This window comes from Miniopterus schreibersii, assembly GCF_964146895.1.
Source record: "Miniopterus schreibersii genome assembly, chromosome: 3".
NCBI lineage: Eukaryota > Metazoa > Chordata > Mammalia > Chiroptera > Miniopteridae > Miniopterus > Miniopterus schreibersii.
This window is the reverse complement of record NC_138103.1, coordinates 104,580,176-104,606,541: the sequence shown is the minus strand read 5'-3', so window position 1 is coordinate 104,606,541 and position 26,366 is coordinate 104,580,176. Positions and strand designations below refer to the sequence as shown.

At 51.8% G+C, this 26,366-nt stretch overlaps 1 protein-coding gene and 1 long non-coding RNA gene across 4 annotated transcripts in view; one reads left to right on the top strand and one right to left on the bottom strand.

Annotated features, from left to right (window-relative positions):
• Window positions 1-7,843, top strand: part of LOC308554979 — a 29,899-nt gene extending 22,056 nt beyond the window's left edge. The window contains exon 3 of the long non-coding RNA XR_013998464.1: window positions 7,279-7,843. This is a non-coding gene — a long non-coding RNA (uncharacterized lncRNA). The remainder of the gene's footprint in view (window positions 1-7,278) is intronic.
• MAP3K1 (mitogen-activated protein kinase kinase kinase 1) overlaps window positions 1-20,155 on the bottom strand; it is a gene marked incomplete at its 5' end in the record, with an annotated part of 56,200 nt that extends 36,045 nt beyond the window's left edge. Inside the window, one exon of one of the 3 annotated variants that reach the window (XM_081132657.1) lies at window positions 20,110-20,155. Coding sequence is in view for 2 of the 3 variants with exons in the window: in XM_081132655.1 (XP_080988781.1) it covers window positions 18,722-19,059 (338 nt within the window). Of the gene's footprint in view, window positions 1-18,721; window positions 19,060-19,995; window positions 20,027-20,109 lie in introns of those variants that run through there. The other 2 variants (XM_081132656.1, XM_081132655.1) reach the window with 2 other exon arrangements.
• Between the last annotated feature and the right edge of the window lie 6,211 nt (window positions 20,156-26,366).

The following is a 26,366-nucleotide window of genomic DNA, read 5'->3' as shown; positions in this document are numbered from 1 at the left end:
AGCCCGGCCGGCGTGGCTCAGTGGTTGAGCCCTGACCTGGGATCCAGGAGATCGCGGTTCGATTCCTAGTCAGGGCACATGCAGGGTTGTGGGCTCGATCCCCAGCAGGGGGCGTGCAGGGGGCAGCCGATCAATGACTCTCATCATCAATGTTTCTCTCTCCCTTCCTCTCTCTGAGATCAACAAAGATATACTTAAAAAAAAAAAAAAAAAAGACACCCTTCACAACCACGTCCTAATTCTAATGAGCTCAGTTTAAAAGAGGAATATGACTGGGAACAGGGCAAGTGGCTGCACCTTAACATGTCAACGATGCCACTGTGTTATTTCGGTTTTAAGACACGACAGCCACTGTCGTGAGCAGGCACCTGACTATTCTCTGCACCTGGAAAACCCTGACTCAGCTCGTTACCTTCTAGCTGTACTACCCGCCACGCTCCTAAGCTGAAAAGTGGAGACAGAGCTGACGATCAGTAAAACACGAGTCTAGCCCTGGCCGTGGCTCAGTGGGCGGGAGCATCATCTGTGCCCCAGAAGGGGTTCAGGTCTGATTCCCGGTCAGGGCGCACACCTAGGCTGCAGGTTCAGTCCCTGGTCGGGGTGCATTCGGAAGGCAGCCGATCGATGTTTCTCTCCCCCCCCCAATCAATAAAAACATATCCTTGGGTGAGGATTTAAAACATAAGATGTGAACTTACCTAGTATACAGAAGCAGCAAAACATAAAAAACAAAGCACGTCTACAGTTTTCCCGAGGCCTCTCCCGTGGTCTGGTCCCTTAGTCCCTATGTCCTCACTCGGTCCAGGGTCAGCCCCTCCTGGGAGAAGCTGTCGCAGCTGCTGCCTCCAGTCCCTGCCAACAGCCATGGCCCCTCTAACTCAGTGGGGGGGGATCTTCCCCCATCCCCACCGGCAGGGAGCACTCTGTTATCAAGGCCTCATGACCTGTCCCCACACCTGGCGGGAGATCCCCGAGGGCAGCAATGGGCCTTGACCGCCTGTCCCTGCCCTGGCGGAGAGCGTGGCAGAGGGAGGTCTCAGGACATGGGGGGTCTTTCCCCTGGGCCTGCCTCTCGTCTCCCCCTCTAACGGTCCTGCTCTGAGGTGCCTGCACTTACACACTGTGGGCTGCGAGGAAGCTCCACACCAGGAGGGTCTCAGAGATGTAGATGAGCTTCCTGGAGGCCCTGTGTAACCCAGCACCCCCCCCCCCAGTTCTGGGGAAACTGCAGAGAGAGAGAGGAGCTGGGGCACCGCGTAGAGACTCTGTCTCCAGGAAAACATGGTCCAGTGAGAGATTGTCACTAAGAACCAGGAGCCCAGATGCCTATATTTCAGTAAAAAACAAACTTTCCCGTAACTTCGGAACTTGTCTGTGTCTCTAGTTCTGTGAATGCTTGTTGCTTTTCCTGTGGTTAGTGGGAAAGTGCTGAAGAAAACCCTAAAAGATTTTGTGCCTGAGAGGGGAGAGGCAGAAGCCACAAGAGGACTTCCTGTTGTGACCGAGAACGGGTGTGTCCGGGGCGGCCAGTGAGTGGGTGTGTCCGGGGCGGCCAGTGAATAGGTGTGTCCGGGGCGGCCAGTGAGTGGGTGTGTCCGGGGCGGCCAGTGAGTGGGTGTGTCTGGGCGGGAGGGGCTGGAACCCACACCCAGGCCCCGCAGACCTGGACTCACGGCTGGCAGGATGCATTTGAAACCAGAGCACAAGCTGAAACAGAGCACCTGTTCTAGGATGTCGATTTTATTCAAGCTTTGGGAGTGGGGTGCAATGACAGACCCACGATGAAGACAAAATATGACTAAAATATAAATTCACATGAATTAAGGTAAACCATGAGGCCAGAGACATGAATCAACTTTGTTGACTGTTCGAAGGGTCCTCTCTTCAACAGAAGTGTGCTGAGTGGGTGGCCTGCGTGCTCACCAATACACTAAGGCAGCTGCTCTCAACACTTCCCATCACAACCTCATGCTCACATACACAGATGTGACAAACCTCCAAGAACTGTGTAGGGACCTAATGTGTCAATGGCACAACAACTAGCCACACACAGGTACCAAGTGACCCTGTTCCTGAGGCAGAGACAAGATACATTGTAACTGCAAAGTATCAGCCGTCACCTCTACCACCTTCCATCAAGTAAGCACATGGTTGTGCAAGATAATTAGTAACGTTTACAGGGATACTTCTAAACAGGGCCTAAAGTACTTTTCTAAAATCATTTTAAAACTTTGATATTTTATTATTACCATGAAAGTACTCATAGATCGATCACCTGCCCAGGTGGGTCACCACACCTGTGCCCTCAGCATCAAAGCCTGACTGGCCAGCAGTCGGGTGCACCTGCTGACCAAGTGAGAATGGAGCCAGGCCAGCATTTCTACAACTGACAATTAGGACGATGGTGGAGAAAAGCAGGAGCCCTTGGAAAGCGCAGACGGAGAGCCACCTCTGAGCACGAGGGGCTGGGAAGGCTGGCTCTAGGAGGAGTGTTCCTGTCATCCTAAGACAGGTCCTTAGACACGAGCGTCCAGCCAGCAGGCCCCACACACTGGGCTCTGAGCTCGCGGGCCACCGGCAGCCTCTGTTACAGCGAGATCTCCATCAGAGCAGGATTTCCGCCTGTCATCGCTGGTACTCGGTGCCTGGCACACAGCCAACTCTTCATCAATTTGTTGAATGAATGAATGTTTTGTTACAGCATGAGCTACAGTCATCAGCACACAGAGAAAACAGCTATCTAGTATTTAGTAACCATGGAAACGCAACCACAGCCAGGCTTCCCGGGCTCCCTCCCGCAAGCCCCCTCCAGAGGAGGGCAGGGCTTCAGGAGAGCAAACTCCGGTCTCCATCCTGCAGCCTGTGGGCACCTGCCCATCTTCTTGCCTTAAAACAAAAGCAACCTAACCAACCCCAAACGCTTCCCTTGGCTTCCCCTCTCCAGCCTCAAGGGGCACCTGTTACCAGGTAAGGAGCACTAGGCTCCGACACCAGCACCCACAAAACCCAGCACCCATGAAAACTGCTGTTGTGGAGACCGTCTGCGCCTGGCATTCCAGCCCAAGGACACTGCTGGTGACGGTCTTCTCCTTGGACAGCCTCCCGGCCTCTCAGGGGCCCCCTGTCCAGAGTGGCTTAGGCTTCCCTGTGCTCTTCCAGGAAACCCCGGCAGCCCTCAGAGGGAGGAGCCTGGAACCACCCTCAGCCTGCCCAGGGGCGCGGAGAGGTTCGAGGAATTAAACTGCAGCAGGCCCCGTTCACTCACTCCTCAGCCCCAGCAGCCGAGGGGGACTCTGAGGAGGCGTCACCAAGAGGAACCTACAACCCACAGCCGCCCTCCCATCCTGAGACAAAAGATAAAGCTGAGCAGGTCATATGCTCCAGTGATTTTCTAAACACTGTATGTAAATAAAATACACGTAATAACATCAATTTCTGGAGTCTGACACTGAATTGCTCTGGATTTTTTGGGGGGGCGGCACTAACTCACACTTTATCAAAAACATCCTCAAAGCACCACAGCGCTGCTTTCCCTCATCACCTGCACCATCTGCGACCCGGCAGGACCGTCCACGGGCAGTGTGCGTGACACTGTCCTCGCGGCACAGCCCCCGTGACCCTGTCAATCCCAGAACTTACAGCCACCCTCAGTTTTCTGCCAGAGTTTCCCTGAAACCAGCTGCTGGTGACCACGACTGGCTAGAAAACAAGGAGCTGGACTGTTGCGGCCTCTGGCTCCGGGGTGGGGCACCCCCACAGCGTCAGGAACCACACGGAGCAGAGAGACTTCAGTTTTACCTGAGTGACCTTTCTGCATGAAACTCGAAGATAATCTCCGTGCCTGCTGGGAGGCACAGGCCAGGGAGGTTCCTGAGCGCTCACAGCCACCAGGCCCTTCCAGTTACCAGAGAAGATGCCTGCGGCACAGACGTGGTGGGCGGGCGCCCGTTTCCCTGTATTACTGATGAGAAGACCAGTAAGAGAGTGAATGAGCTGTAGGTCCCAAGGCCCAAGCACGCTGAGCGCCAGCCTCGGATTTTAGTATCTTCACTCAGTAAGCAGGCGCAACCAGCAATGAAAACACCAACTAAAAGAATGCTCAAGCCTGAATCGAGCTTTAACTTAAAGCCGGGACATGAAAGGGAGCATCACAGCCAGTTTGGGTGTAAAGAAATAAATTTCCAAATACCTGTAGTTCCTGGGAGGTCGCATTGGGACACAGGTGAGAGCTGGGACACGGGTGTGATGGGGAGGCACCGGGGGGCCGGGTTCCACTCGGCCTCCGTACACTTCACCTGGCTGGGGGGCCCCCTCTTCAGGAGCTGCTCCCACAGCTGTGAAATGGGAACACTGCCCGCGTCACCGGGCAGGGCCGGTAGTCTGTACCGGGCGGCGGATCCCACACGTCCACACGCGCTTTCTGTGCATCTCCCCCCTGCTGGGCTGCGCGTCAGGAAAGTCACCTGGATCCGCAGCCTGGAGCCTGTCCCCTCTGGCCCCGTGAACACAGTGATGTCCAGGTTATCTGTGTTCACAACCGGCTTTATTTTATAGCAACTTCCCGTAACAATGAGAAAGTTAAAGTGTTTCACATGCTTCTAGTATATTCTGAAAAACCTATAAACATGATTTAAAAAGTCACCACTAAGAAGTTCCCACTAAAAGCCAAGACAAGGGATGAACAACAATCACGACATCCCTGCTGTGATGTCACTCAAACCCATCTCACAACTTAAAAAATCACACAAATGTGCATAAAAGACAATCCGGAAGGTTAAGAGCACAGTCTGAGTCGAGCTGTCGGGTCCACATCAAGCTTCTCTGCCAGGAGCTGTCAGGCTCCGGCCTCTCCGCGTCTGTAAAACAGGACAAAGCAGCTCTTCCCTCACTAGGGCACAAGGCTTGCAGGAGCCGAGTGTAAGGAGTGGACCCCGCAGCCGCTCAGGGTTCACTGTCCCTGCTGCTCCCAGATGGAGAGGTCTGCTGGGCACAGGCTCAGCCGCCCGGGAGGCCCAAAGAGTTAGAAACTCTGTCTTTGGCCAACATAAAACGTGGCCCACATGGTCCACCTCACACAAAATGATACATTGGGGGCAGAAAGTCAGCCCAGGAATAAAGTGAGGGTTAGGGAATCCAACGTCAAAGCAGACTTGACTGCAAATGCAAACCCTGCTGATGCTCAATAAATGATTTATAGATGAGATTTGTATCTAAGAAAGAGCTGAGAAACAGGGAAGTGGGGGGGCACTGGCACTATGGGAACCTCACTCCTCGGGGCTCAATGAATGCCCCCCACCAGCAACACCCAGCCAGCACGCCCACTGGGAGTGAGAAGACAGCCCGTGAGCTGGAGGGGTGTGTGTGTGTGTGTGTGTGTGTGTGTGTGTGTAAATGTGTGTGAGTGGGTGGGAATATGTGTGTGTGGGGGGGTGAGTGTGTGGGGGAGTGTGGGGGAGTGTGTGGGCGTGTGGGGGGAGTGGGTGTGAGTGGGAGTGTGAGAGTGTGGGGGGGAGTGTGTATGAGTGGAAGTGTGTGGGCGTGTGGGGGGAGTGGGTGTGAGTGGGAGTGTGTGTGTGGGGGGAGTGTGTGCACATGCGTTGGGAATGGTAAGAAAAACAATTTCACTTGCTCCCTGTACGGCCAACCATTTGCTCTCCTTAGATAAGAAAGTTCTACTAATTTGTTTTTAGTAATTAAAATCTGAGGCATTTAGCATCTGGGGGTTGAGAAGAAAGCTCCACATGACACACTGAGATTCTGAGCACATTTCTTTGGCAAGTTGCTCATTTAGAGATAAGCTGACTTCAGACACTAATGGTTTTGTATCTTATCACCAAGACTTGGCCCAGGAAGTGAGAGGGAGAAAGCACAAAGTTCCTGAGCATCAGCCTTTCTTCTTTGAAGCCAAACCGCCTTTCTGGACCTGTGCCCCCAACGGGCGGCTCTGCTCTCATGTCTGCATATTTATTCAGCATGCTCCTGGCAGGCCCTCCTGCAGCGCAGGGAGTGTCCAGTGTCCACTCAGAAAACCGCCGGATAATTCCAGTTTGCATGGTGCAAATGACAGGCTAGCTGCCTCATTTATTGGTGACGAAATCGACAGCCAGTTTTCACAGTCACAGCAGGCTGGAAAAACGTGCTTGGGCAACCAAGACTCAAAAGGACGTTGCTCTGTTTCTTATCAGCCTCGCCTGGAAACCATAAGCACGTTGTCAGTGCTCCCAGGTATCTGAGTAACTGACCCCAGCAATCAGATCCCCGCAATCGGGTTGAGCGCCTGGTGGTGGGGAGAGGGAGGGGCGAGTCTCCTCCACCAGAACCTGAGAAGGCTGCAGATCCTGCTGGGTGCTGTGTGCTCAGCAAGGAATGACAAGCAGCTTCAGTCCTGAGTACAAAGAACAGTGATGTGCTAGAGAGTTTCGTGTGAATGTGCTTCCGGTTGGTGTAATCCCATGATTAAGACAGTTAAAAAGTCCTATTCCAAATCTGTTTGAAAGTCAAAAGTTTCTAGAACTTGAGCCCCAAATTATTAAGAGTAAAAAGAAAAAAAAAAGACTGATAGTGAAATTCATAGCTTCATGCTGTCCAGTAATCACCAACCCTGTCCAAATTATGTGAAAAGAACCCCCAAATAGAATTAAATCTGAGGTTTCACAATTAGGAAACAATATAACCGAGTGTCATGAAACAAAGTATCCTATGTATACATTGTATGTAGAAGATATAACAATGTATAACAAAGTAAAGAAGTCTATATTCATGTGTATTTATGAAAAGGCCTTTATAAACCATAGGAAGTCAAAGACTGCTTTGCTCATTAGAGGTTATCCCTGGGGAATGGCCCTTCCTTACACAATTAAAGTTGAGGGAGGAAAGGCACTTTTTAATGGTAAATTAGATTAAAATTATTTTCAAAACTGTTCTCTAAGTATATCTACTGAACTCAAACATGCCAACTACTTTGCCCTAATTTATTTTCTCCACTTTGCAAAATACTTTTCTCCCAGCAGTTATATCTTTTTTTAAAAATAAAAGTTTCTCTTTTAATGTCAGTTAACAGATATTATTTCTCTTTTCTGAGCCTTCATGGCTTTTCATTTGCATTTCTGTATAGTTGGTACCCAGGTTTAAAATTCCAGGAGTTTAGAAGTTTAAAAAACAAATTGTTTCAATAACTACAACTAAATTTAGCCACAAAAAATACTTTTCAAATTAAATTTTTGGAAAGTTGCTTGAGCTTGAAGGGAACCAAGAAATGCCAACCTCTTCTTTTCCCAGGTGAGAAAACAAGACCCAGGAGATGGCGTCAGAGCCTCACGAAGCGACAAGACCCTAGTCTGTGCTCTACCCCACATCACATAACTCTGAAAGGTACAGTTTCCATGGTTCTAGTAGCAATTTCAAAATAACAGGGAAATGAACTGCTCTCAAGGTGACACATCACCTGCCCAAACCGCCTTTGGGACCTAATGGTAACAGTAAGGTAGCCGAGCCTCCTGACCTCATCAGCACCTGCTCAATCACAGGTGTGAGGGGTGGTCAGCGGTGTGAGGGGTGCGACTCCACGGCTGCCTGCAGTGATGTCAGTGAGAGCTAATGTTACTGAGGGCCTCATCATCTCATCTAATCACCACCACTCGCCCCATTTCCTAGATGGGAAAGTTGAGGTTCGGAGAAGCAAGTGCCTTCCCTGGAGTCCAACAGCAGGAAGTGCTGGCAGGTCTGACTCCTGGCGCCCAGGCTCATCATCGCAGCCTGTGCTATCTTGAAGGAGCCACGTGCAGTTCAGAGCCGCGTGCAGGACCAAGGGCTGGAACGAGAGGCTGGACCTCGTCCCGACCAAGTGTGGTTGCGAGGCTGTGAGCCTCACACGCTGGGGCGGCTGGAGTGTACCGGCTGTGGCTCCCAGCCCCAAGGCCCAGACCTTCCTGCAGCAGCTCTGAGGCAACCCCTTCTCCGGGCCTCCTGACCCACTTCCTAGCGCACTGTGGTTACCTGACAGGCAACAAAGGCTTTTATTCTGAGCTCAGCACAGAGATCTGGGGAACGGCCAGTGGGAGCGCTGAGGCGGCGGAAAGTCCTGCGTGCTCTCTGACCGGAACTGGGGTCAGGTCCCCAGCTGGGTTCCCGGCCAGTCTGCACCCTGCTCTCCACCTGAGGGAGCTTCCAAAACTTCCCCCACCTCACCTGCCCTTCTCCGGGTCACAGGGCCGGCCTCGCGGCCTCCCGGCGCTCTCTCCCCGCCCCTCACCCGAGGCCACGAAACCAGCCCGCAGGTCCCTTTCACCTGCTTCCTCCTCGGCACCGTCAGGCCCCGGCGGACGAGCTTCCCGGGAAACACTCCCTCCCCCCCGCCCCGCCCCGCCCTGTCTCCAGGTGAACTGCTGCCTGGCCATCTTCACGGGCTTCCTCTGGGCAGCCAGCCCTCCCTCGGCGTGTCCTCGGAGGCCGGACTCTGCCCGCCCGCAGTGAGGGCGGCTCTGCCCATCAGCACACACCCTGGCATGGACTCTCTGCCAGAGACCAGATGAAGAGCTCAGAGACGACCTCCCGAAGCGCTTGTTTTCCTACAGCCGATCAGCCAACTCCTGGGACTCTGCCCATGGGAACCGACATGCCCAGGCCATGGTCAAGCTCGGTGCCTGAAGCACTCAGCACTCTGTCCTCTGGGCTGATGGCCCTGGATTGTCCTTGATGACAGCCAGACATTGTTTGGCACCAAAACATTGTCCTGAGACCGCACTTCTGAAATTTTAACACCGATGAACAGGGAAACCTGGTCAGCTCACAATGATGTCTACTTCACAGGGACTCTGTAAACCCTGTCAGTCAGTCAGACACAACGCCGTGGGCAAAGGCGGGCAGAGCTAGAAAGGCTACAGGTGGCGAAAGGAACCAGAGCGGAGAGCACTCGGGCCTGACTTCTGCAAACAGCACATTTTCTTCTGCAAACAGAAGAGGGGTGACTCCTCACTGCAGAGGGGGTCAGACCACCTGAAAACATCTCACAGCCTCACAGTGGAGGCAAAATGAGTCTTCTAGAGAGAAACCGCACTCAGCGCTCTGAGGAAAGGCAGGGTGAGCAGGCGGAAGAGAAACTCGAACCGAGTGGGGGGGGGCGTGTGCCTGGGGGAGAGTGGGCGTCTAGGGCGGGTGCTCTGGAGGGGCAGGGCCATCACAGGGCGTCTGACCTACGGGGAGTGTGGGCTTCACGAGGATGGGAAAGGACTCAGGAACAGAGCGTGTCTCAGGCCTCACTGCCCAGCCCTCCCTCCAATAGCAGCAGAGAAAGAAGACAGAGCAGGAGCCGGTCACAGGAGGCTCTGCAGAAACTGGACACTGCGACGGTGGCCTGACCCCGGCTGGCAACTGTGGGGGCCCCAGGCCAGAGAGAAGGGGAGAAAGCTGAGGGGATGCTGGGAGGCCGTGGCAGGAGGACGGCTGTGCACCTGGCCACCGGATCCAGGAGGCTGTGGTGGCCGCAGTGCCTGGTGGCCGACCTCCTGGAGACTGTCCCGAGGTAGCTGCACGCAGGGCTGTCACTGAGGCCCAGACACTCCGGGCGTCAATAAGACCAGTCAGCAGAGGGACAGCCAATGTTCCCTTGTGCAGCCTTTCTCCAGGCAGTGGCTTTAACCTTTCCAGTGTGGTTACTTAGGGATTTAGGCCCATGGTGGGGGAAAAAATAAAATCTGAAAGAAATGTATTCGGAAACTTCCAAATATTTGAAAATTTTATATGTGATAAAGGGGCTACTTCTAATCAATAAACAGTTAAACAGCGCTGGGACACATAGCCAGTCATTTGGATGAAATAAGTTAGAGCCCAGTGTCACCCTGAAACACCAGATGGACCAAAGGTTAAAGTATTTTTTAAAAACCTACAAAAATACTATCAGGAAAACCCGATGAGTTTTTTATAACTTTGCAGCAAGAGCTACTCCGCACAGCGTTGCCCATTCATCAGGTGCTGATTTAAGAAACACACCGATACTCAGTCCTCACACCCGAGGGCACCTTCACCTCACAGCCAAGGACGCCTGACCTTCCCAGTCACTCCCGAGAACATGAGGCAGACTGGAGCTCGGTCTCCGTGCCCTTCACCTTCTAAGAGGACCTCGTCTGAGACCTAACACTGAGAAAGTGAAAGAAAATACCATCACTCAAATCCCTACGTCACAACACAAAGGTGGAGAAAACCGACTGCAATAAGCGTCAGAGCTTGGATTCTAACCTACCAAGGACACGAAAATCAGTAAGAAGGAATGAACAAGCCTCTCCTGCGTGGGAAAGGAAAGGCATAATGTGTCTGAAATTGTCAGCAACAAGCTGCTCAGTGATGCTGAATCACTGAGAAACATGAGGACAAGACCACCCTCCACCCACCAGCTGGCACAGGTGGACAATGGACCACGTCCGCTGTGGGCAGGAGGTGGGCCCAGGCCTCCCCTGCGCTGGCGGCAAACGGCAACCAGCTCAGAGCTCATCAGGGCAAGTGGCTAGATGACCACATCCTTTCACCCAGCAGCTCTACTTCTGTATATTCATTTTACAGAACTAAACACACAAATACATGAAAACGTATACACAATGGTAGCCCCTGAGGCTTCACAGAACAACCAAAAACCAAACAACATAAGTGTCTAAAAACAGGAAACTGGTCCATGAGATGTCCACACGATGGACTACCATGCAGGCATGAGGAAAGACGCTCTATACCCATGAGTGAAACAACCAGAAAAGACAAGAAACCAGCAGGTCTATAGCAGTCTACACGGCACAATCCTTTCCGTTAGGTGAGAAAGACACACATTTTTGAAATAACTGTTGCTTTCAGAGGGACTGACTGATCATTTTATTAAAGACAATTCTATAAATTCTGAATCCCACACACGCCATAAGGACTTTTATAACTGCACGGAGGTACAGTGTCCCAGAATAACTGAAACGTATTTCCAAAATTCAAAATAAATTTGGATTAAACACTACAGCTTTTTCAGAGATATTAATACCTACATTAATGTCACATCCTTAAAAACCTAAGGTTCAATAAAAGTAATTTGATTTATTGCCCAAGAAGAATTTAAGAAAACCAACAGAAATCCAGAAAATAAATAACAGATGTAGCCAATTATTTTGGAGAAGGGAAAAAAAATAACTGTGAAATGTCTGTTTCAAAACATTTATCATTGTAGAGCATGAAGACATTACAATGCTTTCACAAGTAGCATCTTATTAAACCAGAAACCCCTGTAATCAGAAAACGTGGTCAGTGTTACAAAGCTGAAATTTACCGCCTGACTCCTCAGTCTGACCAGGAGATAAACCAGTATATTGGTGGTGGTTAGTTATTAAGTATTTTAAAGAAACTGCAACGTATAAAATGGCCAACAAATGAAGCAAAAACAAACATTTTCCCACATAAACAATCCATAAGACATTTCTGATGAGCGGCGACCAACTTGATGGAATTCTACAGAAAACGCATTAATTCAGTGTTGTCACAGCTACAGGACTAACTTTCAGGTGATCTAGCCATTTACTTCGTTAAGGATCCAAACACTTTCTACAGCTCCCCTGGTAGGAAACGCTCCGAGCACTGCAAGCTTTCTAACTTCAGCCCCGAGCGGAAACAGGACAACCCTGCGAGAATGAGCCACCGTTTAAAAAATCACATATAAACTGATCACATTCATCTTACAAATAGGGAAACAGATGCCCAGGAGGCACTGCTGGACAGTGCCGTGATGCAATAAACGTATAATCCAGACGCCATGCAGGTGTGCGAGGTACGCGTCCCGACACCAGGTGGCCCCCGACAGCAGCGAGTAGCGTCTCGCTCTCCCGCCCTGGCCGGCTCTCGGGAACCTTGCTCACCGGCCGCCCTTCTCACTGGCTGCTTTTAACTGCAGCCTCTCAGGGCCACCACCCGGCAAGGCTGTGAGAATGCCTTAAATAAGTGTCGCGAGTTCCGAGCAAAAGCCCTTGGACTCTTCTGAGTGTAAAATCAGAACTTCAAAGCGCAGGTTTAGTTACTGCCTCTGGCGGCTCAGAGCTTTCTCCCTCGCTTCTTAGCACTGAAGCAGCTCCAGATAAGGGTGCTGCAGGCTCAGTTACCACAGCAAACCTGAAACGTGTCCTGTTACGTGGGCTCTTGGCTCTCCTGGGTTCTTGAAATCTCTTGTAGCACTTGCCCAGCAAATCTTTTCTTTAATGCAAAGGTGAACTTCTACTCGTCCGAGCAGGATTATTGTCAATAACAAATTAATGAATTTTGGGTGAAGTGCAGTTATTAGGACAAGAATTCTAAATGTGGCATCTTAAGTTTCCATAACATTGAGAACTCGAAAGAGGGAATCATTATATTAATGCAGAACACAATTTTGTGCATATTTACTTATGTATATGCGCGCACACACAGACACACACACTCAGCTCCCTAGGAAGTGCAGAATTACACACAGACAGCAAAGGCCTCTTTTCTCTGTAGGTCACCACGCAGTGTGGCTATTTCCTCCATGCCACGTCAGCTGTCACCCTCACTGGAGGCACCTGGCATGCCTAACAGATGCTTCCCAGTGGATCTACCACGGGCAGCGATCTGGAAGAGCCAACTGCCTAGGCTTTTGCCAGATGACCTCGTCTCGGCTAGGCCCTCACTGTGTCTAGACAAAGGGGAAGAACAGGTCACCTGCTAGGTTGAACTTGCCACATTACTAGCACCCTCACCTGCTTATTCAGCAGCATGTGCTGAGTGTCTACTCTGTGCCAGGCATCCTGCTAGATGCTGGGTCTCCATCCAGCCACAGGCCCTGCCCACTCAGGACTAAGTCTTCTGGGAAAGGCATGAGATAACATGTAAAATCACATCAGTGAGCTAAGATCTGAACAATGACAAGCTGACTGGGGAGTGTTCCTGGCAGAGGGTGCTGGCACATACAAAGGCCCTGTGGCAGGCGGTGTTGTGCTGAGTTTGAGGAAATCAAAGAGAGCAATTCTGCGGGAGTAGGGACGAGTGTGGCTGGAGACGGAGGCAGGCAGGGGCCAGACCACATGGGGACTCCATGGACATGTTACAGATTCTCTGGTCTTTATCCAAATGGAAAGCATTTGGAAGTTTTAAAATTATTAAATTTATTAATTTTTAAAAATTAAATTTATTTTTTAGAGGAAAACTTATAATCAGATTTACATTTTTAAATAAACATTTTGGCCACATAACATGGAGAACAGACTGGAAGGGAGAAAGCAGGGACAGGGAGCAAGTTAGCAGGTGATACATGAGTCCACATGAGGCACCAGGGAAGCAGCCTCAAACGAGGGGCTACATCCAAGGAGTTCTCAAGATAATGCCTAGGTCCTGGTTCTGCTATTTCATGAGCAAGGAGCATGTTAGTGGGACAGGTACAGAGAAAACCCTGGTTTCAGATACCTGAGTACAAATGTGTCCTGTGAACAGTGAGGTCTGGAGTTTAGGAAAGGTCATGGCTCGAAAAATAAACTCTGCAATCCTTTGTGAATGGCCAATAATTGATCTACAGACATTAATAGGACTGGCAAGGGCATGCGGGGGGGGGGAGGGGTCAAAGAAGACAGAAGCCCTGGGACCCCCCAGGATCTGATATTGATGTTCAAGAGGAGGATGGGGGGGCCATCGAGGAGAATCATCAGGGTTCACAAAATCAGAAGGACCTGCCCATCAGCCCAAACAACCAGACACCTTCAAATACCAGAACCTCAATCTCCTCACTATTTGCCAGTTTGAGTATGGCTCCAGTTACTTTGTAACTACACTTAGTTACTAAACTAATTAACTTTTACATTATATAAAATTAGTCAATATTATCAACTCAGCTGTTAAACACCAACTACTGCTACTAAGTATCAAGCAATGTACCAAAGCTCCTAAGAAACAGTTCTTGCCTTCAGGCCTGCCTTAAGCTAGATCTTGATTAACATCACAACACAGTAAACTTTTGTAATCATCTGATACACTAATTTTAAAACTACCTTGAGAAAAAATAATTCACCCTAACATTCATGGGCAACTAGTACTATTCATGGGTCCCAGACGCTAGACTGGGTGGTGTGAAGAATCAGACAAAGTTCCTTGTCTGTTAACGACGGACAGTTGTGACTCAGAGTGCTTGCTGTTGGACCAGTTTGCAGATTATTTGATAATATATCAGTTAAATGATTATTTGGGCACGAAAGAAAGGTAATGACCACATCTTGTAGTCTGGGGTAAAGCCTCCACCCACCGCCCAGCACCCACCTCCCTTGCTGCACACTCATCACAATGCCTACACGTGATAACCCAGGTTAACACACTAACCACTGCACTGTGCAAGCTTCAGGGACCTCCAGGCTCCAAGAGGTCTGACGTTCTCATTAATTGATAATTAATAATTTCCAGGTGACTGTACTTTCAGGAAAGTGAGTTTGCTAGGTCTTAAGAACTTAGCAGTTCCTGACACTCTCCCACGTCTCAATCTATTAAACCGAACTGATCAGACTGGTATTCCACAGGCCTCAATCACCCAGCAGAGCTCTCCATTCCAAGCATACCTGAACCAACTGGGATCCCCGCAGAGTAAATGAAGACGGGATATCTCCCTGGTTATCTTATGCCCTGGAGCGTATTTTACATGTCCTCATGCTGTTTTCTTAACCTTGCTGTTTCTAATAAGACTGAATTTTACAACCGGCATTGGCAGATGCCAAGTTTCTTGCTCCCCATGTCCCCGCTTTTATTTCTTCCTTCAAGAAAGAAAGAAAAAAATCACACCTGAGTTTGCAGTTTCATGTATATTCCTGTTGATTTAGGCACAAGAACAGTCTGGAAATAATCTGTACCGAAGCTCCTTTCCCCACCATGGGGGGAAAGGAAAGACTCTACTATGTCTGTCCTAAGAAAAAGGAAAGAGGCTGGAGGCAAAGGGCAAACACAGCTGACCAAGCAACAAGCAGAGAGGGGAACAAAGCTACCACCTCAGCTGCAAACCCGGGAGGACGCCTGGTCCCTCAGACGTTAGAGGGGTGCGGTAGGTGGCTACAGGTGGGACTCAGAGCACTCGTGTTTAATCTGGGGTTCCCTGCATCACCGCACTTAACGTGGTCTTGGGACACATGCTCGTCCCCCAACCCACCAACAGAACCGGCCGTGCACCCGCAGGCTCTCCTCTCTCACGCAGAGCAGACGGTGCCTTGCAGAGGCTGAGCGCTGGGAGGACGTCTGAGTGGCAGGGCCAGGGCCAGCCACACTGAACAGTTCTCTCCACGCGCGGAGGTTAAGGTGAGGGAGGAATGTGAACTTCTTCCACTCATGACCTAACACAGCACACGTCAAGAAATCCACGGAGCAGGGGCGCTCGCGTTCCCCACGCCCGCGGGGTGATCCGAGCGGCTTACCCGTATCGCACGGACGAGGCCGCGGAACAGAAGCCGTGCGTGACCTCCGATCGAGAGGTGCTGGCAACGGCACTGCAGAGAGCCTGTGTTCACTACAGAGCAGCCGCCTCCCTAAAAACCACCAGTTTATTGATTTGAAAGAGAAACGGAGGCAGCAGAGAAGGGAGGAGAGAGGCGGTCTGTGCAGTCAGGTGGGCCCGAGTGTGGATCCCATCTGTCTTCTGGTTGTGGGCTTTAGCATCGCCAATGAGTTTCTGCCCCAAAACCGAACTTATGACGCCCTGGCGGGTGGCAGTGACCACCCGTGGAGGGCAGGGCGGTGACTGCAGGAGCCGCCTGCTGCCAGCCTGTTCCTGGCCATTGCTCTCCTGTTTAAAAACGTCCTTGAAGCACTCCTGAGACAGCCTGGGTTTACCCCCTGCGTGTCCTCCCTCTGGTCTACCACCGGTCCCCACGTTCAGCAGCGCTAGCCCTGACTGCGGGTCAGAGGAGGTCGGGCTGAGGCCAGCAGGGAGCCCGAGGAGGGACTGGTCCCCCTGACACCACAGAGTGTCCGTTCCAGGGAGAGGCGCGGGCCTGCAGCTCCGAGCAGCACCTGCGCACGGTCACTTTCCAACGCCACGCCTTCCTACCACGTCTCCTCGGAGAAATGCCTCTTACCCAGAGAAGTGGGTTACAAAAGGCAGTGCTGTGCTGTCTAGCCCCGAGCGCCCGTGAAGGCCCGCTGCCCTCGGGGAGCCGTCCCTGTGAACGCCTGGCCACCCCAGCACTGCGTCTGGAATGCTCACAGCCGGCAAGCGCCGATCACCGTGGGCCTCGGCAAGCTGCACCGGCTCTCCTGCTCCTGCTGAAGGCAGAGGACACTCCTCTTTTTTCCTGTTTTGCAATCTTCAAGTGGACAGGTCAGCAACTGTCTCTAAATCACGCAACGTGGGCTTGAGGTTCGAGACAAGACGGGAGAGTATCTCCGGACAGGGCTGCTTCCTGCTTTTTGTCTCTAACAAAATGGAGTTATTATGGTGTATTGGAAATCGCAGATCAAGGAATGCTGGTTAACCAGTCACCCTTGCCAAAATCAGATAGGAAAAGAAAACAGAAGTTGGCAACGACTCTAGCGCTCATATTTCTCTTTCGGAATTATATTTAATAAGGCTAATCTTTGAAGAGTGTGTTAATTCTCTTACCTGATTTAAAATAGAACTCGGAGACAATTCACAGCTACAAAACTTACAAATTCATGCCTGACTAACATATGTAACTACCTCTATTGTTTTATAAAATCACCAACTTAAGTTTTTAAAAATTTATTTTTAGGTCATAATGTTCCTATACCCCCTCTAGTAAAAAAAAAAAAAAAAAATTGCTACATTGTATTTTTAGCCCAGCAGCTTCTAACAGGAAGTGAAAGCCTAGTGCTAGATGAGGTATAAAGGCAGCCTATGAAACAGCTTCGGTTTTAAACAAAAACCAACATTAACAAGCACAGACACCTTGTTCTTTCGTGGGGCCAGCAAACTGATAGGGTGTGTGTGGTTTTTTTTAAGTTACAAAAATAGGAGGGGGTAATTATATCTACCAAACTCACAATAGCCTGTTCAATGGAGAGCAACACTGTAATTTTTCTTCAAAGACAGTACATTGGAAGAAAAAGCCCCTGATTCTGTAATACAAGGAAAAATTCCAAACCCTTGGGCGCCACTCACAGGCACAAGGCTTTCACTGATTCCAGTTGTGACCCTGAAGAAGAGGGACAGACCTGAAATCTTCTCTTTATAATGAGTATTATTTATGTAACTTATGCTCCACAAATGTATTTTCTACACTTTCAATTTCCACATCCAAAGATTAAAAACTGAAGGAAATTCTGAAATAAAATATCACAGGATTTTCTTTAGACAGAAGGGGTCCCCAGACCCATGCTACTACTGCAACATAAAAATAGTTCAAAATCTGTTAGATTTTCCTCTGGAAAGTATGAATGTAACTATTGTCAAGAAAATTAAAATGTAGAGTTCAACTGAGATTTTACTGAACAGCTTACAATGGAAGTGTTTATACCAACAGATTCAAATGAACTTCAACCCTATTGACAAGGAAATGGGGGGGTCGCGGAAATCACTGTATTTCAAAAGCTGGAGAATGACCCTTTGACATAAGAGCTTCAGGCACGACACCCAGGTGGGCGCACGAGCACTCAGGCCGGTGAGACCCGTTTTTAAAGACCACGGTGCTGCTTGGCCCAGGGTCGCACCCACGGCGGCGACGCGCCCTAGAGGGGACCTGGGCGCACCCCCTCCGTCCGGCTGGACCCACGTTCGTTACGCGGCCCTGCAGCCACCGCCGACGCCGAATGACCGACCGTATCCAAAAAGGGGGTCTCGCGAGAACAGGTAGAGTGAGTGTGCCAGGCCTGGGGCTCCCCATTTTCATCTGGAGCCTCTTTGCGGGAACAGCTGCTCTCAAAGCACCCTCTCGGGAGGCTTCGCCCGGGGCAGGAAGGCCGGGGCGCGCCACGGGCGAGACCGCGGCACGAGTGCCCACGGACGACCCCGGTCACGCGTGTCCCTTGCTCCCGGCGTAGCCGTGGCTCGGTGCGGTCATATTTTTTAGGATTTTTTTTTGGGGGGGGCAACCTCCAAGTAACATACTGTGACTTTAGACAAATAATCAAGTTCAGAACAAGTGCCAACCGCTCAGCACATCTGCCGACACCGAGGCCGGCGCCGCGCAGCCCCCGGGACCGTGGGCACGAGGTCGGACGGCAGGGGCGGCGGTGACCGACTCCGCTCGGCAGCTGTCAGGCGCCCGGCGCGCGGGGCGCCGCTGCCACCCGAAAGGCTCCTCTCCCGCGGGGACCTGCAGTCGCCTGACCTGCGCCCCGCAAGCCCCGCTGCACGAGCGCCCTGTCCCCGCACCGGCCGTCCCGGCGGCTGCTCGGAGCGGGGTCCCGAACCTCGCCGGGACGCAGAGAGGCCGGCACGGGGGGCCCGCGCCGAGCGCAAACTGCCACGAAGTCGCCGCGGTGCAGCGCGTCCCCCGCCCGGAACCGGGCCGGTCCCGCGGCCGTGACAGGCTCCCGACCGCCCCCGAGGCCCGGCCCGCACCTGCCCGCGCTCGCCCCGCAGGCCCGCGGCCTCGCCGGTTCCCCCGCGCCCCGGGACGGCGCCGGGTGGGGGTCCCCGCGGCCCCCGCGCGCGCCTGTCACTCGGCCGCGAACAATCCCAGACGCGGTCCCGCGGGCGCAAGACGCGCGGTCCGAGCGCCCACTGCCCGCCCGCCCGCCCGTCCCGCCCCGTCCGCCCGCGGCTCACCCGGCGGCTGCAGGAGGCTCGGTCCCCGCGGCGCTCGGGGGGCCGCTGCTGCCCGGCTCGGGGGCGGGGGCGCGGCTCGCGGCTCCGGGGGGCGGCGGCTCGGGCACCGGCTGCGCAGCGCTGCCGCCCGCGGGCTCGGGCGACGGGGACCGGGACGGGGAGCGGGGCGGGGACGGCGGCGCGGGCGGCGCGTCCAGCTCCACGCTCCGCACTTTGCGCAGCTGCCGCCGCCGCCAGTCCGCGCGCTCGCGGCCCCCGCCCGCCTGCAGGGACCCCCCGCCCGCCTCCGCGCCCGCGAGTCCCGACGACGACGCGCGAGTCCCCGCCGCCGCCGCCATTTTCTGTCGCGGCCGCGTCCGCGGGGCGGAGGGAGGGGCGGGGGCGGGGCGCGCGGGGCGGGGCGCTAGGCCGCCTGCGCAGTGCGGGAGCGCGGCCCGCGGGCCTGGGCGCGCGCGAGGGCGGGGCTCCGGGCGGGGGCGGGGCTCCGGGGGGAGGGGCCGCGGGGGCGGGACGCGCGCGGGGAGCGGGGTTGGAAGCGCTCGGACCCTGGGGTCGGGGCGGGGCTCCGGGGGGAAAGAGCTGCGGGTGGAGGGCCGCGCGCGGGGGCGGGGACAGAGCTGGGGCGACACCGGGGCCGAGAGCCGGGACTCGGGGCGGCGGCAGCGGGCCCAGGCGGAGGGGGCGCCGTGCGCGCTGCCCCAGGTGGTCCCGCCGCCCCTGCGACAGGAGGCGCCCCGGCGGGACGGCCGCTCGGATCGCGGGGCGCGGCGCGTGCTGGGGACGCCGGCACCGTGTCCCATTTGCCGACTCCCCTGGGCGTTGGGCACTCGGCACGGACCACCCCACCCCCACCCCGACCCCGCCGGACGCGACTCAACGTCCCGCAGACGCGCTGCCCCGGACCAAAGAAACACAGGGTTTAAAAAGTTGCTGAGTCTTCTGCCCCCTCTTTTGCTACAAATAAAACTTCACGGCGTCCTGGGACCTACAGCTCCCAAACCGAAATCACGAATTTCGGACCGGACCCCGCGCCGGGCTGGAGAGACACCTGCTCCAGGTGTGCGCGGCCCCGGGTCACAGGGTAGCCCGCAGCGCGTGAGGGGAGGGGCGACGGCGAGCCTGGGGGTGCGCGGGGCCTGGGGCCTGGTCCGCCCCGCACCCCCCGACGCCGGGCCCGCGCCCCGCCCCACACTGCGGGCCGGCCCTCCAGCCCGGGGCGCGGCCACGAGGTGCCGGCGGTGAAAACGCGCGTTCACAGGTTAATGGTTTTCGACCTTTCATGGCGCATGGGGCCGCTGCTTCGCGTTCCCGTGTCCCCCTGTCCCCCCAGCAGCCGTGCTGGCGACGGGAAACCTCCCGCCCACCACCGGGTGCGTCCCCAGACTTACTCGGAAGCGCGGAGACGGCGGGGCGGGTCCCTCCTGAGCGAGGGGACCGCCCTGTCCTGTGCTCTTGGTGCGTTCAGACCAGAGTCACAACTGTCCACGGAATCACCCCGACTTCTTGGAACGAGATCAAGGGACAGTTCCTCTCCCGAACTGTGACTGTTAGTCCAGGAGGACGGGGACACCCAGGGGTTTTCATAACCGGCCCGATTTCATTTCAGCTTCGTGCTCTGAGTGCCCTACAACATCTGCCAGAAGATACTTCCACCGGGACAGATTTTGAAAGTTTGGGTAAATCCGTGAAGTGCACGTGCAGTCTGTGCTCACACGCGTTCCTGGTGGCAGCCGTGTGCCCGGCTCTTCCCAATGGCCCACCGAACCCTAAACTGAAAACGATACCTTCCTCTTTCCGGTTTAAATCGGAAAAAGACACCAAAAAAAACACCCTACATTTGCTCACCCGTGCTCAGGCACCTGTAACTGAGAAAGGAAGTGAATGCCTTTAGCCTTAAAAACATTCTGAAGTTTGGCCAGAATAGCAAAGCAGAAGGGATTCCAGCAAAACATTTCCTTTTGCCCTTCCTTTGTCCCTAGCGATGAAAAGGGGGGGAGTGGACAGGGGTTCCAAATGCCACCTAACCCCCCAGCCGGGTCCTCTGACCTCCGCGGCCACCTCCGCGGATGACAAAGCTCAGTGCTGGTCTCTTGCCTGGGGTTTGGTGCTTTTGAGCCATTTTCTCCTTAATCTTTTATGTAAATATTTGGGTTGTCATTACGCATCTATACACTGAGAAACCCTTTTTCTGTTAAGAGAAAAAAAGAACCTCAGGACCTGCTTGACTGAGGGCAACGTTGATACAATCTTAGGGAATGTAACCGAATGTAACCGAATGTAACCCGCGGGGCTGCCAGCGGTTGGCTCAAAGTGGGGAGACCCCAGCTCTGGTTTTGGAGCTGCTGGCTCCTGCCTTATATTCCTTCACAAAGGCAAACGTCAGACTGCCTTCGTTTGATTTCTTTAATGACGCAAAGGAAACCGAATTGCCAAGGAAGAAGCAATGTGACGTCAGGAGCAGCAGGCTCGGGGTCTCAACAATAATTATTTTCCAGCGGAGAAAAACCTTGGCTCAGCGGCAGCATTTACACCCCCGGAATCAGCATCTCTCCCAGAGCCGTGTGCTACACACTAACCAGCCTGCCAGCGCTCTTACCTGTTGGGTGGGATGACTCAGGAGCCTGTTCTAAAGTGGTTTCTGGATTTTTCCCTGAGGGATTAACTCCATGTACCCACGGTGGTAGCCAGCTAGGAAACACAACCCTGATCAGCTGCCTTCCCTGCCTCACTTCCCCCATCTCTGCAGCATCTCCTTCGCCTCCCACATCAACTCTTTGCACAGGAATCCCGTCACAAGGCCTGCTTTTAGAAACCCCGAGGAGAACGAGACTGGCAGTAAAATAAAGTTGAAATTACGTTAACCACATGGTGCTTAGTACGTGCTCTCCAAATATTAGCTCTTCCCCAGGCTGAAAATAATTCATGGCTGGAATAAACTCGGCAGTAATCACAGGTCAAGTAACCACATGAGGAATTGAAATTACGCATTTAAAACTCAGCTGTCCTAAATATACAAATCACTCCCAATGACTTTTTAAAACTTTTATTATTTTAAAGAATTTTATTACAATAAATAAAAACTTTACATATGGAGGCTTAAAGCAAATCTCCAATATCTCCAAAGAAACCAAGCTAGAATGTAGTCTAATGGGATGTGCAGACCTGCAGGGTCCCTCTGTCTGCCAGCAGCTATAGACCTCTAACAGATTTAAGGTCTCTGCCCCCCCTTATTGATTTTGATTTTATGTTAGTAACTGTCAGTTTTCTTTTATTTCATTTTTACTTTAGATGCCTATGTTGACCCCTTGTTTTACGTCAGCCTCAGACAGTGCTGTAGCCAGGATCTCACTTTTATTACCGTTTTAATAACAAATTGCAATGTTGGAGCCACTGGGAACCCTCAGGAGCTTGCTGTTGCAGAGCTGCTTGAAAAGATAACCTTTCTGACAGTTTTCTTTAAAAATAGCCTTTTGTGGCATAGAGGGGATAAATGGTGATGGGAAAATAAAATAAACATTTTTTTTAAAAATAGCCCTTAGTGATGTCTTTATGGCGAGATTATAAATGACATTTCTTACCTTGTTGTGTTTCAATAGCGAACAGATTCCTATCAGACAGTTCTCAGGACTGGGGATGTTTTGGAAAAGCCAAGTGATCATTTTCTGAAGAAATGGCACGATTTAGTCAGAAAAGCACCAAGCTGAGCGTAGGGAGTCCTCGGTTGGTCCCACCATGGTCTGTGTGGCGTCGGATGAATCATTCAGTCACTTCCCCTTCCTGGGTCTCAGTGTCTCCATTTTCAAAGAAAGGAGCCTGAACTAGATGACATTTAACATCCATGTTAGCGACAAAATTTTATGGAAGTCTGACACCAGTTCAAATTATGTAGCCATTATTTGCTGGTCCTGCCTCAACATTTCAAGGGCTGTGAGGCGATGGGAACAGAGGTCTCTGGTCTGTTTTCTTGCTGTTGTCTTGGGGTGGGTGTTGGATGGGGGAACTTTCACTTTTACTTCCATGTTGTTTTTTACATCTTAAAACAGGCATGTTTCTTTTCTAAAATAATAAATTATAGGTAACAAACCTGTCAATGTAAGCAATACATAAAATATAAAATAATAGATCTTTCAAACACGTGTGTCTTGCTACCAGTGATTTTGTCCTGGCTCAGATTTAGTTAGACTCATAACTTAACCTTTTGAAAATAAAAGTGTTTTTATAACAAGTCCACCAACTTACAAACATTATGAAGTTTACATTTCGGGCGGGGTAAGAGAGTGACATTAAATGCTAGCATATCAGATTCTCTTTTGGCAACATTACATTTTATAACATTTTACTTATGGTCCCCAAACTTCAGTTGCAAAACTTTGAGCCGTGCAGCCTTTGCACCTGGATCTGAAATTACAGCTTTGAGGAGCCCGATCCCTACAGTGCGTTCGGTGCACACTTTTCCGTGCGTCCAGTAATTAAAGTGTTTTTGCTAAGTTGAAAAAAAACCCAAAAAACTAAACTGAAAAAGAAACACAGCCGAGAAGGGGAAGCGGCCCCGATGCTTGCCCTTGGTGCAGCATCTCTGCATTCCTGCGGGTCCCCCTCCAACTGAGCTGGGAAGAAACATTGTTTCCAAGATGAAGTGAAAGCGGGGCGGGCGGCTCGGGGCAGGAAGTCCCTGCAGGGAGCCCGCCGCTTACTGGCAGCCGCGGAGGGCGGGGCCTCTGCCGCCTCCCGGGGAGCAGGGCTGCGCCCCCCAGCTCTGCAGACCGTGGAGCCGCTCACAGCCCATCCGGGAGGCCGAGGGCGACCAAGAGCAGCTGTCCTTTGAGAAGTGTTGCAAGCGGGGGGATGCTCGAGGCTCCCTTCTTTAGTGCTAAAGGGTTAGGGTGAAACGGGTGGGCGTTGTGTTTCTGCTCACTGACGTGTACCAAAATACTGGAATGCAGCTTACCTTAAGGTAAGGAAACCCTGGATTTGGCCGAGTACCACCACGGAAGGAAACTTTTCATCTTTTTTAAAATCACTTCTGATATCTCAGAGGATCTCAAAGTTCTGTTTTAAAGACTCATCTCCTCTAGAAATCAGATACTGGCTGGGCAGGGTCTTCTAGGAGAGGCCCCCCCCCCCCCAACAACAAGCTGCACAGGAAATAATCCCTCCTCTTCTTTGGTCTGATGTACTCGACGCCTGAACAGTCCAGCAGCCACCTGCGGCCACCCGGAGAGACATCCTGCTCAAGACAACAGGTCAGCGAGACAAGAACCTGTGTCCTTGCTTATTTCACTGAGCGGCTGGCCCTGCCCACGCAATGACCCTAGTCCAGAATTTTCATTTTGACATAACATGTCCCTATTTTTAGAGTTGTTTTTTCTTGGGTGTTCTGATCTGTAGCCAAAAGCACCCCGATTAGGGAAGTTTAATTCAGCGGTTTTGTTTCACAGATAAAGAAACAGAGACTCCGAGTAACTTGCTCAACACCCACCGCGATTAAGTGACAGACCTACAACTCAAATGCTGGTGTCCACATTCTCTCTGCCAGGCCTTAGAGAACATTCCAGCAGGAATCGAAGGGAACACGACCAGAGAGAGGCCCTGCAGGGAGAGAATCCGGGGCACTCGGGGAGAAGAGGGCCTCTGCTGGGACGTGCAGACCAAGAGGACAGGATGCAGCCAGCTGCGAGCGACTCTCCTGCCTGGTTGCTGACCTCTTAGCCCACCCCTGCATCCCCAGAAAGCCAATCAAAAATAAACACTGACCATGTCCCTGTCCTAGATACATAAAAATAACATTACTGTACATGACCAAAAGTGAACCAGATTCTCTGAATTTTTTTCCAGCTTCCAAAAATAGTCAGGACTTTCTGCCAAAGAGAGCGGGGCTCGGATTCCCATGAAGAACACATCAGTCCGTGGCATTTGCTCCAGTGTAGAAATAATTAGATGCACACTGAAGAGTGGAAGCTCAGCGCTCTCTCACCCCGCCAGCTTGACTCCTGAAAGGAAAGAGTCGTGGCCCCCACTACGTAGTGAAGAAAGCGCTGCCCTGGGAACCAGGAAAACTGGGTTCTGGTCTGTAGGACACTTGCCATTCTTTTCCGTCACCCGGGATCTGACCTTTATTTTTTTTACATGTTTGAGGAATCTCTCGTCTTAAGACAGAGAATCCCTCTTTCACTGTATAAACTTAAAAGGCCAGATACTTATTTTCCCAGCCTCCCTTGCAGCTAGAATTTGGGTATGTGGCTTACGCTCCACTGTGATGGCTGATTTGATGTCCACTTACTGGGCCTCAGGTTAAACAATATCCTGGGCGTGTCTGTGGGAGCATGTTTGTGAGGGTGTTTCTGGATGATATTAATATTTGAGTCAGTGGGCTGGGCCCAGCAGATCCCTGTCTTTCGTGGGGGTAGGCCTTATCCAACCCCACAAAGGGGCAGAGTAAGAGGAACTTTATCTTTCTGCCCGACCTTTGGATGTCTTCCTCCTGTCCTTGGGCGGAGACCGAGGCTACATCGCCAGCTGTCCTGGGCCTCCAGCTGGCCAGCTGCAGACCTGGGACCCCTCGATCTCCATAACTGTGTGAGCCAATTCCTTACAACCGAGCTTCTTATAATCAATCTTGTTCCTTGTCATATAATTCCTGATAATAAGTCACGATAAACCATCCTGATGGCTCCACTTCTCTGAGGAACCCAGACTCCAGGGCTCAAAGCTGGATGGAGGAGCCAAAGCTGTGATGTGGCCGGTACAGGCTCCTCTCGAAGGACTCTGACTTAATTCGTCTGCAGTTCACTATTAATATACCTCTTACTGTGACAGAGACTGCGAGAAAAATGCCCCAGGACCAACCATCAGAGGTGTCTTGACCCAAATGGACTGGGTTTGGGTTCCAGACGAGCACAGAACCAATTGTTGCTGCCACTCAGGGCTGCTCCTCTCCGGACTGGCCTTGAAAATACGGGGTGGGCAAGAGCGGGCTTACGGTCCTGAGTCCATGAAACAGAGCTTATTTCTGTATTTTTATTTATTAATTATTGTATTGTTTTTCGTATGAACACCTGTAAACCTACTGTTGCCCTGCCCTGTACATAGAAAAGTAAGGGTTAAGCAATGCTTCAGAAAGTTACTAAAGTGATTAGAAAAACAAAGTGAGAATTTTGAAATCCTAACTTACAAAATTTATTACTTCTTATTAACCCTTAAACGTCTCTCATAAAAATCATACGTTTGTTGTAATCATTAGCATCTTCTGGAGGAGACACAATAAAACAAAAAGAGATGTAGCCAGTGTTACACGTGACACGGAATAAATGGGAACCAGAATTGGGAACCAGGAGGTGGACTGATGGTGGTTGTGTATAAGTGAACCGTTTAAAACCCCCATGGATACAATGTATTTATTCATATGTAAGTGAACTGTTTAAAACCCCCATGGGTACGATGTATCCATAGGTGTGGATGCACATTCTTTCTGGACTGACAATCATGAACAATGGTTTAGTTTTCATTTAATGTTCAGTTTAAAGGTGTTCAGTTGAGCATTCTCACCATTTACTAATGACAGTTTCCTTTTAATAGAAACAGTGCTATCTGGGCAGTAAGGATATAGCCCATTTAAATTTTCTTCTATATTCTTCCTAATATTAAA